The sequence below is a fragment of the Camelus ferus genome, chromosome 11, assembly GCF_009834535.1.
Source record: "Camelus ferus isolate YT-003-E chromosome 11, BCGSAC_Cfer_1.0, whole genome shotgun sequence".
Taxonomy (NCBI): domain Eukaryota; kingdom Metazoa; phylum Chordata; class Mammalia; order Artiodactyla; family Camelidae; genus Camelus; species Camelus ferus.
This window is the reverse complement of record NC_045706.1, coordinates 26,440,887-26,458,926: the sequence shown is the minus strand read 5'-3', so window position 1 is coordinate 26,458,926 and position 18,040 is coordinate 26,440,887. Positions and strand designations below refer to the sequence as shown.

At 46.6% G+C, this 18,040-nt stretch overlaps 1 protein-coding gene across 3 annotated transcripts in view; it reads left to right on the top strand.

Moving 5' to 3' along the window:
- Window positions 1–18,040, top strand: part of CNNM1 (cyclin and CBS domain divalent metal cation transport mediator 1) — a 50,369-nt gene that overhangs the window by 26,568 nt on the left and 5,761 nt on the right. The window contains exons 5-10 of one of the 3 annotated variants that reach the window (XM_006184648.3): window positions 292–391; window positions 744–791; window positions 4,174–4,236; window positions 11,630–11,793; window positions 17,493–17,676; window positions 17,829–17,978. In XM_006184648.3, the coding sequence (XP_006184710.2) occupies window positions 292–391; window positions 744–791; window positions 4,174–4,236; window positions 11,630–11,793; window positions 17,493–17,676; window positions 17,829–17,978 (709 nt within the window). Of the gene's footprint in view, window positions 1–291; window positions 392–743; window positions 792–4,173; window positions 4,237–11,629; window positions 11,794–17,492; window positions 17,677–17,828; window positions 17,979–18,040 lie in introns of those variants that run through there. The other 2 variants (XM_014559222.2, XM_032491125.1) reach the window with 2 other exon arrangements.

The following is an 18,040-nucleotide window of genomic DNA, read 5'->3' as shown; positions in this document are numbered from 1 at the left end:
TGACGGGGTCCTTGGCTAGCTTGGTGCCTGGCCCTGCATCATGGAAGAGCCGTTACAGCGTGCAAGGAGAGCCTGGATGTTCATGACTGGATGCTGCTTTATTAAGCAGCAGTTAATTTACTGCAAAGGGCTCCTGAAGTTGGAGCTTCTGTTTCTGAAGCTCATCTGGACAGAATTCACATTCCCCTGTGATTTTAAGCCCACTTACTAACCAAGCAGAAGTGGATCGTAATCACTAATAAAGCTGGCAGTGCTCGTCCACACCCTTAGTACACTTCCTTCTTTCTCCAGGGTAAAGTGGAGGTGGAGGTTGGTAAGGAAGGCCTTCGCTTCGAGAACGGAGCCTTCACCTACTATGGTGTCCCAGCCATCATGACCAGTGCTTGCTCAGGTATTCCAGTTTCCAAGCCATAGCTTATTGGGGAAGCAGTGGGACTGTGTAGAAAATGCATCTGGGTTCAAGTCTTGACTCCTTTTATGGACCCTGGACAAACCTTTTAACTTCCGGGGCTTTAGAAGTAGAAGTATATGGTAGACTGTGACATTATCAAGTGTTAGGGATAGATAGTGGTAATTTTCAATATGAAAAGGCAAGTTTATTTTACTTTTTGCACTTCTACCTGATTCCACCTATTTTTAAAGGGTTGATTAGTGCCATGGGTGGGGAGGAAGAGGGAGAATTCCTTTAAGAAGGTGTGTTTTCTGCATTGCCTCTGAAACACACTGCATCATTCTGTCCTTAGATAACGATGTGCGGAAGGTTGGAAGTCTGGCTGGATCCTCTGTCTTTCGTATGTATCTCTCAACCCCCTCCCTCGTCTCCCCTGCCATAGTCCTGCCTCAGCCCACTCTGGGGACCTAGACCCAGCACTATCAGCCTAGGCTGGGGCTAACACAAATGCTGGCAGCCTTTTTGTAAAGCTCTGCCAGGAACACTGCTTTCTGCCAGGTACCCACGGACCACGGGGGGCTTAGTTTCTGTGTGTCTGGAGTGTTTTCTGCTACTTCTCTGCTCATATGCAAGTGATGAATGGTGGGGTGGGGGGAGTTTGTGAGGGGAGGCACCATTTACTGTCACCTGCCAGGGAATGCAGGCAGGTGGTCTCTGTGCTCTGGTGAAGGTTCAGCTTTCCTCCTCTGCTGTGATAGTTCACCCACTGTCCTTTACTTGCAAGCCGTAATGTGTTATTACTGCGTCTGTCGGGGTTAGTAAGAAATGACTGCAGGATCTTAGGACATAAGTCCCAGGCTGTTGCATATGCTGCTTGCCTGCTTCTCTTTCCTCATTCACCACATCTCGGCTGGTGAAGAGTTTGCAGCTGGCCGTGCATGCTGATGGTGGGGACTGGCACAGGGCTGCTGGCGGGCGTGCCCTGCCCCTCTGTGCTCTACCTTCTCTCTGTTTCCTGCATAGTCATTGCACTTGTGTGTAGAGGGCATGGCATTTATTGTGATACACGTGTGATCCAGAAAGCCTTACTCCTCTAGATTTCTTTTTAGTTCACTGGTCTGAATTTTGCATTGCTTTCAGGTCTTAGTGTTTATAGTGGCTATTTCAATGCCAAATGGGTGTTTTTTTCCTCATCATAAAAAAAGATTTTACATAGTGCTTTATATTGGGATTTATCACAGGGTCCCACAGCTTGGTCTTATAATCCCTGGCACATGACAGATAGATACCGTTTTAATGCAGAGACACTAAAGAGATGACTTGCTCCAAATCACCTAGCAAGTTGGTGATTTACCTCGATGCATTCTGGTGTTCTGACTAGTTCACACAGCACAGTAAAATACAGATTTTTAGATCTATCATGTTCCAGAATGCACTTCCTAGGTGAGAATATTGGACCAGTTTACAGTGCAATTTTACATCCTAGCCCAGCAGAGGCTGAAATGAAATTGAAGTTGCTGTCCATACCCAAGGGGTGGCCCAACATGAGTTGAAGGAGATCTGGAAAATAAAGAGCCCTGGTACATTAGGATACTTATAAAAGCCAACAAATCTCAGTTAAGGTTGATGAAGGAAGCATCGTTACCCAGAACAGGAAGTCTAGATGGGAGGGGATGGTCTACAGGACCAGGTAAACCTCAGTTTTCTAAAGGAGATTTCCACCATCCATCACATTGGGGATTGCTCAAGGCAGAGTAACACCTCGGATTCTAAATGTTACCTAGACAGGCTGGCCATGTTCAGGCTCTTCCACAAAGTCAAAAGAGGTGGGAGCTCTGGGGGGCTATCCTCCCTAATTTAGATGACTTTCTTTTAAAATTTAGATGACTTTTCTTTCTAAGTAGTAGGAAGATGTTATCTGGCTTCCTCTTTTCCTTCCTTCCTGTCTCTAATTCTTTCTATAAGAATTCTTCCATTTTATCAGTGAGACAGTAAACTTGCAACACTAATCTCTCCTTCAAAACTGATTAAAAGAAAATATTAACTCTCTTTCCTTCCTCACACTTCTGAGCATCTTTACCAATCTTCAGGAGGAAAAAGAACTCATATTAGCCTGTAGGGGTATAGAGAATTTTCCTTTCTCCCCGCAAGGCCTCCCCACTTAGTGGAGTGGGTGTGAACTAACTGCAAAGACCACCACACCCCACACTTGTCCCAGGTGCACTCTCAGCCCAGGGCCAGCCACTCAGCATCTTTCACTGGCCAACAACCTCACCTGTAGATTGAGGGAGAGATTAAGGCTGAGCCACGAGGCAGTAAACTCTTGTAGGGTCTCAGGCTACCAAACTACCCCTGTCCTTGATGCCAGCCTATAGCTTTGTCCCCTTGAGGGTGATAAATGAGATGATGAATTTGCCAGAACAGTGGCCCTGTGATGCCTCAGAGTTGAACTTGAGGTTACAAGTGAGTCCTTCTGGTGTTCCTGTGCAATGTGAGGGGAACCCAGCTGGCTGTCTCCTTTATCTTGGTTCTGATTGCCAGGGAACCCAGGAGGACCATGGTGAGCCCGACATTCTGGAGGAATGGGGCCTGAGCTCAATGTGGCCAGAACAGATGCCCACAGGGGTATGCAGGCAGGAAGAGAACAAATCTCCTATCTGCTTAGCAGGGTGTACATTTAATTTGTGGTCCAGAAGTGCTAGGATTCTTCTTAAGACAATGGGGTTTCTTACTCCAGTGTGTCTTGCAACACTAGGAACCATTCAAATATTCTTTGACATCTCATGTCGAAGTGTATGATTAGCAGGTAGGTATAAAGCTCCCCCTCCCCACTCCCTTGCTCTAATGGGTAACTGCAGGACAATCGTTGGGTGCAGCAGCTACGACTGCGGAAGCTGCTTATTTTGGTGCGCTGTCACTTGCAGACTGACTTCATTTAGCTCCTTGGAAGGGACCCTGGGAATGATCAGATAAGAGAGATAAAGACAGATACCAATACGGAAGCACTCGGTAATCAGGGTCAAGATTGGAGAAGGACTGGAGTATTGCTACACACTCCACCCTCACCCCACCTAGGTTCCAAGTGATAGCCAGCACCATTTCATACTCTGTGGGGAAAGAGAAGGAAAGGGGAATAGGAAGAGAGGTGCTTTGGAGCACTTGTACTTGCTAAGAAGTGACTATGACTTAATTCATCAAGTTGATTCACAATAAGATTGTTAGAGATGCTGCCCTGCCCGTGTCCCAAGTCTCTAGCCATGCCCAGTTCCTCCCCAGCACTGTGACCACAGAGGGAGCTCCTAAGAGTCTGAGACAGGAGACAGCTTCCTCGAAGATGGATGCCCCTAGCGGGAGTATGCACTTCTCTTTCAATCCTCCTGCAGGTGAGCAGGAGACCTGTGCAACTGGGAGACCCTGGTGGAGATGCAGTGCTGGGCTCCCAGTGTATTTGCTGGCTCAAAAAGGCAGCCGCAGAGAGAACGCTACGTCCCTGCTGGGGCACTGCCTGTTCTTGTCATTGGCAGGTCTGATTCCCTCTAAGGTTATTGTGCATCTTTTTGGAAGATGTTCAGCAAAGTCTATTTTATTTTCTTCTTTCTGGAGAGTGGCTTTGTAAGAGGGTGTGATTTCCATGATTTCAGAGACAAGATTGCCTTTGTCAGAGAAATGTGATGTTGTGAAAATCAGGGAACAGACTGTCTCACCCACTTTGCTCTTTGTCTCTCTCCTTTTGTGTTTGTCTTCCCCTTTGCAACTCAAATCCTTGGCCCTTGACTCTTTAGTGCCTGTCTCTGTGTCTCGTACCTTCGCCTTCAGCAGAGGGGACTCTCTGGCAGGCTCCCCAGGTAAACATGCATGAGTGTCTCGGTCTCCGTAGATCTACGGGGTTTGCAAGAGGCCTTTAGGTCTCTGTCACTGTCCCGCATGAAAACTAGTCTCTCCCAACAGGCACTCCCATGACTGAGGCATAGCATGTTGCACTGGTAACAGTCACTCGTACTCACTGCCCAGGTATTGCTGGTTCAATGGTCTCACTTGTGAACTTAGCTCCCAGGGATGTGTCTGTGTGCATAGATGGAGAAATGGTGGGGTGAGGGATGGTGTGAGTTTTTCCTTGTCATTTGTCTGACTGCAGAATGGAGGGATGAGTGCAACAGGAGAAAAACAGGAAGAAACAATATTTCTTTTCCTATTTTTTTCCCACCTTTTCTTCTCATCCTCATTTTCCTAGTAATGTTACTGTGTAGTGACCGTATTCTCTCTGGCTCTGCTCAAAGGATGCAATATGTAAAAATTTCAAAACAACTTTTCATTAGGTTTGACCTTTCTTGTTAATTAAATGAAAGTTATTGGGTTTCTTTTTAATTGAGTAAAGCAGCTCCTCATACAGCCACACAGTAATTCAAGCATTGAGTAGAATATAATAAATCTGAACAATCAATCGAGTGTTTGTTTTGTTTTCATCTCTAGAAGTTGATCTCTTAGGGTCACAAAGCAAGTAAGGACCAAACTAAGAATTTATTTGTTAAGTTACGCTGAAATTAGAACACAGACTAATTTCCCATACCTTCTACATTTTTCTTCCTTATCCCAAAGCTGTGGTAATGGTTCTGAGGCCTCACCATGTCTTGTCATCAAGAATCTAGTTTTGTTTTGCTATCTGTACAGTAGACCCTCAGCATTCAAAAAGGCTGTGTCCTGAGACCCCAAACCCCCGAATCTGCACCATCAGAAGTACTAATGTTGACTTCTCCTGTCTCCCAAATTGCATTTTTCCATCAAAAGCCATCTGGTTCCCATGTTTATCTGTACAAGATGAATTAACCACCTTCTCAAATTTCACCAAAGTTTTTTTGTCTTATTTGATAGTGATTTTCCAAGAAGAAATAAAAATTTTCCCCTCTTTGTGAGAGCTCATGCCTTCGTGATGACTACAGGAGCATGGTCAATGTGAGGTGCCAGTCTGGTGCCCTCACCAGCTAAGTGCATGCCAACAGAATTAGAAATGACCACATCATGGACCTTCAAGATCCTTCACATGTGGAATCTTGGTGAATGAAGAATGTGCTATGAAGTTTCGGCAGAAAGGGAAGATACACATTTTTTAAAGATTTCCAACCAAAAAGAGCAAAGCATTTTTTTTTTTAAAAAAAGGGATGAAAGCATGAGAGCAGGGCCATATTTTTCTTTTTAGTTAACCCTCAGTTAACGAGACAACCTAGTTAATTGTGACTTTCTAGTTAAAGGAAGATTACTTCTAGTTCATAGTAACCCGGTGTTAGGCAGAAATTAAGGTGACTACTTCTGCTGTGCAGTCCTCCTAGGAGGTACTGAGACTTCTGGCCCAACCCTGGCTGGTGCCATGTGCTCCTGAGAGCTCTTTTAACCCTCCCCCCAGTTTCCGTGACTGGGTGTTCAACCCAACAGGAAACAGGTGAGCAGGAGAGAGGGGAGAGCAAGGCCAGCTTCTCCCCACCCCTGGTTTAACTCTGCAGAGCTGGGCAGTGGCGGGTGCAGCAGGAGAAAATGAGAGGTGGGAGCACCTTGCTCCTCCTGAGGCCCTCTTCGACCCACCTGCTGTTATCTGGTCTCTATAGCCCACCGTGATTGACATCCCCAGGACCTATATTTTGGTATTTCCACTGTCACTTTTACTTCCGTTCCATATCAGCAGAAGAAGAAGCTACAGTCATCACATTTTTGTAGAAAGCAGTCCTGGGCACATTCTGGCCCCATACTTAATTTATGACCTAGAAATATTTATTCATGTATATGATGTCTTAACTCCATCTTACATGGGGAAAAAGATAAACCCTGGAAATTAATAGGGCCTTTAAGTTTAAAAAGACCTTTGTTACTGTAGTTGATCCCTGCAACCACCTTAGGAGATGGGCAGGAATCATTGTCGGGAAACAACAGGTAAGGAAACAGCTCTGAGAAATTAAGCCATTGGGTCAGTGTCAGAGGTGTAGTAAGAAGGTGGAGGGCTGAGGACTGGAATCTAAGTCTCTTAGGCCCTGTTCTACTGCCCGGAACCTTGCTGCCCTCTGAATGTGGGCACGTTGCGCCCTCTAGAGGGCTGTGACTTGTTTGCATTTTGAAAGCAGCGGTGCTAATGAATTATGGTGCTCACATTGGATTGAGGCCAGTGGTCTCTGCGTCAAATATTGCCACCATTACCCACAGGGAGTTTCCTTCTATGTGTTAGTTTGAAATAAGAATAACGGAGTGGTCTGTGGATTACCTCCAGAGTGTGGTGTAATTAGTCAGCTTTGCAGGTGCTTTCATTTAAAAACCAAACTTCTGATCAACCCACTGAGAGTACATGGTCCCAGTACAGTTATCATTCCCTTTCCCCACATTCATTCTTTTCTTTCTTCTCCTGATGATGGAGATGATTTCAAGTTCCCCATGACAATCCTTCCAAATCCACAAAAGCACAGAGACAGGAGAGAGGTCTCGAGCAAGGGTCTTTTTTCAACGCTTGATTGTCCATCTGTAATATACTTTGAGATCAATGAGGACAGTTTTTTCCCAGAATATAAAGAGAGTACCTAAAAATAATCTTTTTACTTTGTGAAATGTGGTAAGTGGAAATATTCCTTTGGGCTGGCTCTTGCGTAGTAAACATTTGGGAACCATTAAAGCTCTGTGTAACGTGAGCAAGTTCATCTGGGCTCCTAACTTGGGCTGATTTGTGGAGTTCGCATTGCAGCTTTGACAGAGAGCTTTTGACATTTGGTTGTCTGATGTTGACTATTACCCCAGAACGATGAATTTTAATAATCCTAGTTTGTACTCGTATAAGCCTATGTAATTAAATTCCTCCATCCAGTTGGAGACCACAGATGGCCTGGGGCACAGTGACGATGACTGAAGTGAGCTGTTCCCCCTTGCCCCTCACTGATGCTCCAAAAGATGTAAGCGAGCAGCCCCTGAACCCTGCTTCCCCTCAACTCCCCAGGCTGAAAAGAGGAGGGGAGTGTTCTTCTGTATCCTGGGTCCCACTCCTGGGATAGGTTTGCAAAGGCTCTCCAGACATGGGTGTTACGAGGAAAGCAGCAGAGCTGCACAGAGGTTTTCAGGGCTCCTGTCTGTCAGTGCAGAATGAGGGGAGATTCCATCCAGCCCCAACTGCAGTGTGAAGTCCTCTTCCACCCCCTCTCCCACCCTGACCCAATTTTACCCCAGTGTCTTCTCCACCCAGTCTCAGTAACTCCAGCTTGCCATCCTGGGCAGATATCTCTTGCAGACTGACCACGCAGTCTGCAGGAATGAGGTCTGCCACACTTCCCCACAGTACTTGGGTGTCTAGAGCAGAAAACCCTTCCCTCTGCCACCCAGTCTCTCCAGGGCCAGCTTGAGGATATGAGGTATCCCTTGCCACCACCTTATGTTTCCCTGGGCAAGGGAAATGTTGATGGCCTGGCCTGCCCCCTGTTGAGCGGTCCTTTGGTCAGTTTTAGGTGTCACTAATCTGTCCCCTCTTAGACCTCTTTGCACTGAGCTTGGGGTTTTCCTTCTCGCTTCACTTCCCCAAGCCGTGCCTCTGTGCTCTTAGGAAATGCCAAGGGGAATTAGACAACTTGAACTAGTTTGCCATGCTTCTGGGACACTCGTCTGTTACTGATTTCTCCTCTTTTTTTTTTTTTTTATTAAAAGCATTTCCATTTCCCTTGCTAGAAACCTCTGAGTGTATGTGCACAATTACCAAAATGCCGAGTCATCAGCATCCCACCTATTGAGGAATGTCAGGCTCTGGGACACGAAAACATTGATCTCACACAACACTCAGAGAAGCTGGGACTTTCTTTGTCATGAAGTGAGGGTTCCTTTTTCACTTAAAAATTGCTTTTATAGACCCGACATTTGTAAGACTGTTGCATCTTTTGGTGTTGGGAAACCTTTGGGATTTTATGAATAACCTTCAATAGCATTATTTTTACTTAAAAAAAAAAAAAAGATGTTTTTCCTCCAAACACAACAGTGATGTCGCTTATGTTTGATGGGCTGTCCCTGTGAGTGACGACAGGTTGATAGGCCTGTGCTGGGTGCCAGTGAGGATGAGAGCTTTGTGGAGAAGAGGGATGAAGCTGTTGGAAGTGATTCAGGCAGAAGTTGTCTAGTGGATAAGATGGAGTTGTGTTTCCCTGTTGTCCTCTCTGAGCCTGTCTGGAATTGTGATGTAAGGGATGAGGGTGTAGAACAGCCGATGTGAGGTGTGTGAAGCACATGTCTCACCAGGCAAAGTGGAAGGTTATCAAGGTGCAGTGGTTATTTCTCAGGGTAACTGAGCCACAAGGCTCTGCTCACACTCTCTCCTTGTTCCAAACGAATTGAGGACAAGACCCACCAGGGCAAGGTGCAGTTTTCCAGACTCTCCTCACACCACAGAAGCTGCACTCCTGCAGGACTGCCTCCCCACCTTTTCCACAACAACCAGCCCCCAGGAAGCACCACCGACTTACTTAGTCCGCCACCACCTTAGAGCAGCCACAGGGGGGCTAGACAAGCCAGAACTCATCGGTTTGTTTTCAGAGGACCAAGGCTAGAAATGAAATGAGGATTTTTCTGCCTAATACCTTGGTGCTTCACTCTCTTCTCCGTGGCACCATCACTGTCCCTTGTGGTTCCTGGTCACTCTGGTGTCACCCAGTGGATTAGTAGGGCCTTAGAGACCTGACTGTAGGACCCCCTTTTAACATTCTTTTATTAAACAGACAGACAGACAAACAGAAGGTCCTGATGCTCCTGCAGCCTCTTCCTCAAGTTACGGAGCCGAGTCCTGAGGCTTCTTGGTGCCCTTGGACTCTCACTGTATACTGTGTACTTTCTCCACTGCATTTCTGGAGTGTCCCTCTACCCACCCCTTACTTAGAGAAGTCAGCTTCCCCCGAGTGACTTAGGTTACAGGGGTAAGGCCTTCTGATTCCATGATGATTTGAGAGCCCTAAAACCTTTTTTAAAACAAAATTTAGATTCTAAGTAAAAACCCCTTCAGGGACTCTAAGGTGCTGATTTGTTCATTCTGTACTTTTTTTTTTTTTTTAATAGAGTGCCTACTCTGGGCCAGGCAGTGTGCTAGGTCCTAGATGTACAGCAACGACCAGAAAAGACAGGTCTTTTGACCTAATGACTGAAAAGGAGGAGCAGGGGTGGGGGGATGAGATGAGAGGAGGTGGGGGGAGCAGGGGAAACGGCATCTGCTGAGGTGGGGGACGCTAGCATGATTGAGGATCCCCAAGGTGGCCAGTAGTTCAGAGCAGAAAAAGCAGGGAGGGAAAGGGAGCCCCACGATGAGATCAGACAGGAAAGCAGGGGTCAGGTCACCGGGGTGAGGAGGTAGGTTTTAGGGGTCACAGCAAGGAGTGTGGATTTTATTCAGATTTAACAGGAAGCTGATTTGTGTTTTTAAAATGTGCTTTTGACAGCTGAGGTGAGAACAGATTATAAGATTTTAAGTGGGGAGACCAGATTGTGGTCCAGGCGAAGGTGGTGGTAACTGGGACTTGAATGGAGACAGAGACAGAGGCAGATGAGTTTATGATGTCAGAAGTGGACTTGCTGTGGGGCTGACAGTTGGCAGCAGTCACGGTAGCTCCCAGGTTTCTGTTGTCAGTAACAGCATATATGTGAATGACACTCTCTGGGAAGGGGAGGGCTGGAAGTGGAACCCTTAATTCTATAATCCTATCAAGGCCGCGATTACTATGCTCTAATGAGAAAATGATTCAACCCATTGTCATTTTAATCTTTCTGATACATGGCTTGCCAGACAACAATAACATCTTGCCAGCTAAACTGATCGTCAGACCTCCAGAAATCACTCCAAAGAGATGCTAATCAAACATTTTGATTGATGGCAGCATTATCTTAAGAGGCAGAATTAAATTCCTAAGATTCTTCCCTGAAAGAACAAAGGAGCAGAATCTCTGAGGAATCAGACTCTTCATTTGCTCCCCTGAACTGAATCTGTGTTAGGAGAGGCTGAGAGCCTCGCATTTCTCTTTTTTGGGGAAGAAATGCAGAGCAGCATCAGTTGGGAAGCAGCGGGTGGGAGGGGCTCCACAGTCTCTCACTCGGGGGTTGTTCCGTGGTTGAGCCAATGCTGGGTCACCTGAAGCACTTCCCTTCTGTGGGCCCTGAGCGGGTAGCTCGCCTGGCCCACTCTGAAACCAAGTGATGTGGTCTTAATTGAACTTTCCCAAGAAGTGGTTCTTGAAAATGGAGAAAGAGGCAGACTCTGAACATTTAGGAGGCCTTTGACAAAAGGCCGGGAGGGTTACTCTAGTCTCCCGTCTTTGGGCTTCGAGAGAGCCTTGCCCTGGACCCACACTTCAGGGGGCCCACTTTGGTCCTCCTCAGTCCCAGCCCTCTCTGTGGGGTGAGGTGTTCACAGAGCCAAAGGGACATATCGCCCAGAGCTGAGTTCTTCTTTCTAGACCCCGCTTCAGGTACGGGAACCCTGAATTCCCCACCCCAACAGCTCTGGGAGACGGGACCACGAAGCCCTACGACAAGGCTGCTTCTCCCAGTACAGCCCATTTTCTGGCACAAAACTCTTTAGGTCTGACCTGGCTTTCCAGGTTAAGGAGGTATATTTGTCAAGGACAAGGGAGACTACAATGTATTTTAACAGTTTATTGATGTGACTCAGGTACCTATCTATGTGGTTTGTGGGCCTCCAAGGGTCCCCGGCCCTGCCAGTGTTGGGGCGGGCCTGAGTTACCCCACAGTGAGGGCTGGTATCTGTGCTGTGACAGGTGGTTTTTAGGGCAAACCTAAGGCCTCCGCCTATCTAAAAGACGGTGTGTGAATGGAGTTTATATAAAATAACACCCTAGTAGAAGGTCTCATGGTCTGGGGTAGCAACCTTGACGCACGGCAGGGTCCTCATCTCCTGCGCTTATCCCAGAGCCAAGAGAGCCAGTGGGCCACCTCTGCCCTGCTCCTCGCTGATGGAGGTCGTGGGGAGCAGGAGGAGCCTGAGGTGAGTGGAGCCCTGAGGTCCTTAGGTATTTGCTGCTCGTAAATGATGCAGCCGAGCATCTTCCTGGGCTCTGATGGGAAGGGTGAGGGCCCGGTTCCACCACCCAGTGTTGCCATCACCTAAACGTTCTGTAGGACTTCTGTAAACACCACCTCTCTGTCTCTCTCTCCCTCTTTCTGTTCCCCTCTCTTTTCTCTCCACCTTCCCTCTTTGCCTTTTCTCTCTCTCCTCTCTCTCACTATCTGCAGTAAACCGGTCGCCTTCCCGCTGCAGTGGGTTGAACCGCTCTGAGTCTCCGAACCGTGAGCGCAGTGACTTTGGCGGGAGCAACACTCAGCTGTGCAGCAGCAGCAACAACCTCTACACGCCCGACTACTCCGTCCACATCCTCAGCGACGTGCAGTTCGTAAAGGTAACTCGCCGGCGGAGTTGGCTGGGGATGCGGACTCGGATGTGCATCCCGTTCCCCCTGTTCCAAGATAATGCCGCGTGGTAATTGTTCCCCGGCTTTCTCAAGGCCCTGGTCTCAGTTAGCTTTATTCTATTCACAGTTTGTCACCATTATTGTTCATTTGTTGGTTTGAACCATAATTTTTCATTAAGATTTCCCGATGCCCATTTTTCATCTGGGGAAACTGAGGCACAAAGCAATAGGGAATTAGCTTACCTGAGACAAGTTGCTGGCAGGACTGTTGCCTTTGGGTCCCCTGCCATTGACACCAGGTTGATTTTGTTTTTTCAAGATTACTAAACCAAGTGTGTAAAAGAAATCATGCTATGATTTTACATATGTGTAAGATTTTACACCTTAATATTTAAAGTCTAAAACACAATCCAGCCTGTATTTTAGCTGAAAATCGTCTGTAGTAATTATTACACCCCCTTGACGTCACTGAGCTGTTTGAAGAGAACTGCCTTGCAAGTGTGGTGGAGAGAAGTAGCGATGCTTACTGGCCTGTAATTAAAGAGGAGAGCTGTTTCTTCATACCCTTCATGCGATTGGTATTGGACAGAAACACCCTAAGATTTCCTCCTTTGTCTTGCTTTGATAGGTTTTATTTTGTTTGTTTTGTTTACTAGCATTCTGCAAACCATTACACACTTGAGATCAGGAGGGAATCCCATTTACCCAAGTCTAACCAAACACACAACGAGTTCACTTGGTAACTGTTGTCCCTATTGCAGGCTGGACCCTCTGTGAGAGGCATATTGAAATCACAAAGGTGGAAAAAGGTCCTCTTCTTCTGCTGAGAACACTCACCCTGATTATTTGGGGGTGGTGTGTGCTGGCTGGCTTTCTGTATTCCAGAACTCTGCAGACACCTTGAGCTAAGACACATCGTTGATAAAAGTAACCATGGAAAGTTACCAGAGGGAGGGGCCGAACCTGGGGGGGTGGGCTGGGATAATGACTGGTGGCGGAGGTGTGGGGGTTGCCACACACTCTAAGTCCTTGGTCTGCATTATTCACTCAGTCCCACAGCCACCTTAAAACATGGGTACTGTGTCATCCCCGATTTATCCTTGAGGAGTATAAGGTCACATGGCTGGTATGTGGCAGAACTAACCTCCAGACTGAGTCTGTCTGTCTGTCTCCAAAGTCCCAGCCCTCAAGTCTTTAGGACTTTAGGGAGAGTTTAGGGAAATCAGAGCTGACGGAGCCAGGGTGAAGTGACTTTAGGAACTAACCCAGCTTACACTCACAGTGTGTATGATTGCGGACACTTAACAAGTGACAATGAGGTTAAACCTCAGAAAACCGAAGCCCATGATTCTTCTCCCTCTTCTAGCCCTGAAGCCCTCTCCTTGCAGACCTTCCTCAGAAGTGGAGATAGGAAAAAAATGGGAGAAACCCCATCTCCTCTTTTTTTTTTTAAACATGGAGATAGTTTTTGAGGAAACTAAAGGAGTGATTTTTCTGGCAAAAGTCCCTGTGACTGGTGGCAAGGGCTTTTCCTGCCCAACTGACTGAAGTTCCAGAACTTTAAGTCCAGGAGTAATTTGCCTTCAGGAGAAGTGACAAAATTAGATGGAAAGGTGTATCTTAATGATTATCTGGGAAAGGTATTAAAGCTGTGATTAATAGGTAATAAGTTATAAAGGTACTAAAAAACCCTTATGAATTTTTTTGAAATGTGTTCTGTAAATGTCATTATTAAACTCAGAATATTTGACAGATGTCTTATAGCCTGGATTGTGTAACTGGCTAAGATGCCCCACCACCATCTGGTGGCAGAATCTCTAAATTACAGAATCGTGTTTTGAGGGATGAATAAACCACCTGAAAATTTAAAATGTAAGCAGAACATCATAAAATGATTGGAGACATAGCACTGGCTGAAAGATTAACTTCTGGACACATTGGCTGCTAAGTCAAAATGTCCCAAAGAGTACCCTTAACTTCTGTCAGTTTCAAGGTAAACAGATATCCATTTCCTTTGTAATTTAGAGGATGCTTGAATTCTTAGCTGGTCAGAGTATAAAGGAAGAAACAACCTGAACTCAAGCTATTGCGAAGAAATAGTTGTATGTACAGTAATGAACAGAGCATAAGAACATGTCTTTTGAACAGTGGTTTGATTCCCTCAATGCCAATCAGTAAGTGTTTGTTGAGCAGTAATGATGGTTCTAGGCACCATGAGCCATCCTCAAGAAATATAACTGGGGAGAAGAAACGTAAATCAAATGAGTGACCGATGCAGGGTTGTATATAATTGATTACAAAATTGTATGGCATTTTGTTTTTAAGCACTATATTGGCTGGAGAACGTACTGGACCTTTAAGAATTAAGAAAGAATAAGAGAAGGGTGAAGGTAATGGCATGAGGGGAGGATGATGATAAATAGGGCTATGGAGGGCAAGTAAATGTGATACATTCAAGGAACATGGCGGAGGAGCTGAGCTGGACTAGTGTTTCTTTGTTGGCAAGCAGTGGGCACACTATGGCCATGCAAGGCTGGATTATCAAAACTGGGCAGAGCCATTTATGTAATCTCCCAGACTGTTGCTGTTCGATACAGTAGCCAGTATGTTTTTCTTGGACAGTAGTTGCTGGGTAGAAAAGTCTTCCTAGGTGAACAAGGGGAGGGAGCTGACAAAAAGTGATGCTTGAATCTGGAAATGCAGTTGGGGGGGGGGTTGCTTCCCTGAATACATTTTCCAGAGTGGTGACTTCTCAGCAATTTCTTTTAAGGTGACACATTGACAGGTATTAGTTTGTGATTTTTTTTTAACTTGAAAAGAGGAGGCAGTAGGAATGCAAGGCTGTGAGACACATGGAGAAGCTATGCAATCACAAAGGCGGGAAAAGTAAAACACAACCACGCACTAGTGGTGCAGACCCTCCTCCAACATCTGCCCCACCCCTGTCCCTGGGCCAGCACCCCCCCCTACACACACACACATGCACACACATACACACTACCATACTTCTTCCCTTTAATGCATGATCCTGACTGTAGCCATCCAAATCTTCTCTTTAGAGAACCACCATTGACAAGCAGTTGTTTACCATCTGTGTGCATGTCTCCAGTGACAGGGAGCTCAGTACCTTACAGAGAAGGAATACGTTTACTAGATATTGTTACCAGAGGTAGTACTTTACTCCCAGCTCATCCTTTCCTCCATAACAACACTTAAGGAGAGAGTTAGAGTTCCTGAATCCCTGATTCCAGGTTAGTGGAGGGGCAGATCACTGTTTCTTAAGAACAAAGAGAGAGTGGTACAGTCACTGAAGGTACAACCTGAACAGAACCTTTCCAGAAATAAATCAATTCATTGAATAAAGTAGAGCACTTGGCAACACTTCCAAGAGGCTTCTAGCTTGGGGACCACAGCAACTGATCAGAGCCCAAAGCTTACAGATCCATTCAAGGTCAAATCAGAACACAGCCCCTTCCTTCTCCCTTCCTCCTCTCTTTCCTTCACTCACTGTTTCTTTTCTTCTTCATCTTCCTTTTTCCTTGGTCCCTACTTAGAATCACCTTTCTTCCCCTACTTTCTCGTTGCTTTATTTTCTCGGTTAAGGGTTTACTCTCCCAAGACTTAGGCTTGCCTTCACTGCGTCTCCAGTCACACCTCTGAGCAGCGGGGACACTGCTTCTTCCGCCACCCCCACCTCCTGGTGTGTGTGGACCATTTATAGACAGAATGAGATGGTAAGGTTGACTCGGTTCTTTGAAATGTACGCCCATTATAGAGTCAAATTGTAAGAGATGGATATAGATGTGTTTAAAACAATCATTCCTAACACTTGTATAACACATTCACTCATATAATCTCCTTATTTCTGGGCCTGTTTTATAGGTTCAGAGAGGTTAATGATTTGGCCAAGGTCGGCCAGCTTGAAAGTGGCAAAACTGGGACTTGAACCTTTGTCTTGAGTAGGCAGTGTGTTCACATTGTGTTTTCTAAGCGAAGGGTCATTTGGTGTTCTTTAGCCAAAATGGAAGCCAAATCTAAACTAATTAGTTAAAAGAACCCAAACAGGGTAATATCAAGGCTGAGGTTGGTCTTATCAAGTGTCATGTAGGAAATTTTCCTGTCCTTTAAGCCAGGAGAACCTGCAAGACTCCAGAGAAAGCTTCACCTTCAGAAAACCCATGGGCACATTAGAAAATTGGGTTTTGGTGATGACCTTGGTTCAGATATGTGTCAGCTTCTCTTTAGTCATCTGATGCCTATCGACCCCAAAATGACAGCAGCTATTGAAGGACCTCCCCAAAAGTTTTGTGAAAGGCAACCTCCCTTGGGCATGTGAAAGGCAATCTAATGCAGCCAGGGACGTTTGCAGAGCCAGGCTCAGACGATTTCCCCTGGAGAGCAAGAGTAAAGGCCCTTTAAACCAAAATGTCTAGATTACAAGGGGTGCCATTATTTATCTGTGGAGCTTCCCCGCTGAGAACTTGGACTTTCACATTCTCACCTCACCTTCCATCTCCCTGGCCCCAAATAATGAATAGCTCTTTCCAGGCAAAACACACACCACACGAGACAGTGCCCTGGCTAGGACTCTGTAGGCTCTCTAACTGTCAAACCTTAGGCAAGTCCCTCACCTTTCTGGACCTCACTTTCTTGTTTGTTAAATGGACATCAAAAGACTTCTCATGCCTACCCCATGTAGACACTGTGACCAGCAAAGGAGGTAACACATTTCTAAGTGCTCCGTAAGCCATAATGCTCTGTGTGGCTGGAAGGTGCCATCCTCATATTCCAACCTCCATCTGCAAAAACAGGCTCTTCTGGGTAACACTAGCACCAGAGTTTTCACCAACATCTGAAAACCTAATGGTCAGTTCCGTCTCCTCAGGAATATGTGTAGCACTTCCAGGACTATGTGTGATTTCCAAAAGCAAATAAATAATCCAACGATGTTTTCAATAAAAAATGGAAATGGAATTGCAAATCAGTTTGGTGAAAAGGCTATCAGAAATGAGTTTTACTGCAAGTAAGTGGTAAATTTGTGACCTTCCTGATCATAAAAGCAAAAAAGGGAAACCTAGTGGATATTTGATTTCTCATCTGACGTAAGGAAGTATATAATTCACCTAGAGAAAGACGCTTCTTCCTGGCAGTAATTTCTTAAAGGACTTATCAAATGGATTCCTACGTGACTATGGAGGGCATCAGAAAAAAAGTAATACCTGCTGGCTTCATCTGTGGCTTTGCCAGAGTTTGTGATCTTCATATGTTTGTTTCTTCTTTCAGCCCTCTACACAAGCAGGGGGTCTTGTTCTTGTTGAGTCTCCACTGACTCTTAGGAAGAGGGCCCTTGACAATAGTATAAGCCTGTGTTTTCAATTTCCCCTTGGGCAGCCACCTATAATGGAAGATGCCCTCCATCCTCTCCTGAGTCTCAGAAGGTGCACTGATAAAAATGAACAGAGTGAACTCTGGTGGCAAATAAGCAAAGGGTTCCCTCATTGTCCCTTAACTGCTGGGCTGGTACAGCTTGGGGAAGGCCCAGATCGTGGATCCCGGGCCACAGAGACCAGGGGTTCCAAAGCACCCCAGTGGGGCTGCTTCTGAACTCAGAAAGCCAGGCCACATCCAGGGAGGGCTCTGCCCAGCTCCTCCTGAGCTTCCGCCCCTCCTCTGCCTCTTCCTTCCAGATCACGCGGCAGCAGTACCAGAACGCGCTCACTGCCTGCCACATGGACAGCTCCCCCCAGTCCCCCGACATGGAGGCCTTCGCTGACGGGGACTCCACCAAGGCCCCCATGACCCGGGGCACACCTCAGACCCCCAAGGATGACCCTGCTGTCACCCTCCTGCACAACAGGAACAGCCTACCGTGTAAGTCAGTTGGGCAGGTGATGGGCTGGATTGCTGTTGGTAGGGATGGTCCTACCTTCCTCCTCAGCCCTGCCCAGAGCTGCCTTCTTGCCCTCATGGAGCCCCAGGTTTCCTCCAATGCAGAGAGATGATGCACTCACTGTCCTCCCCAGGCAGCCGCTCAGATGGGCTGAGAAGCCCCGGCGAAGTCGTGTACCTGAGGATGGAGGAGATGGCCTTCACCCAGGAGGAAATGACAGACCTCGAGGAGCAGAGCACACAGCAGCTCTCACTGTCTCCTGCAGCTGTTCCTATGAAAGCAGGTCAGGGAGGGAAACTGGGCCCCACAGGAGCAAGGTGGAGGTCAAGGCCACTGGGTGCTGGG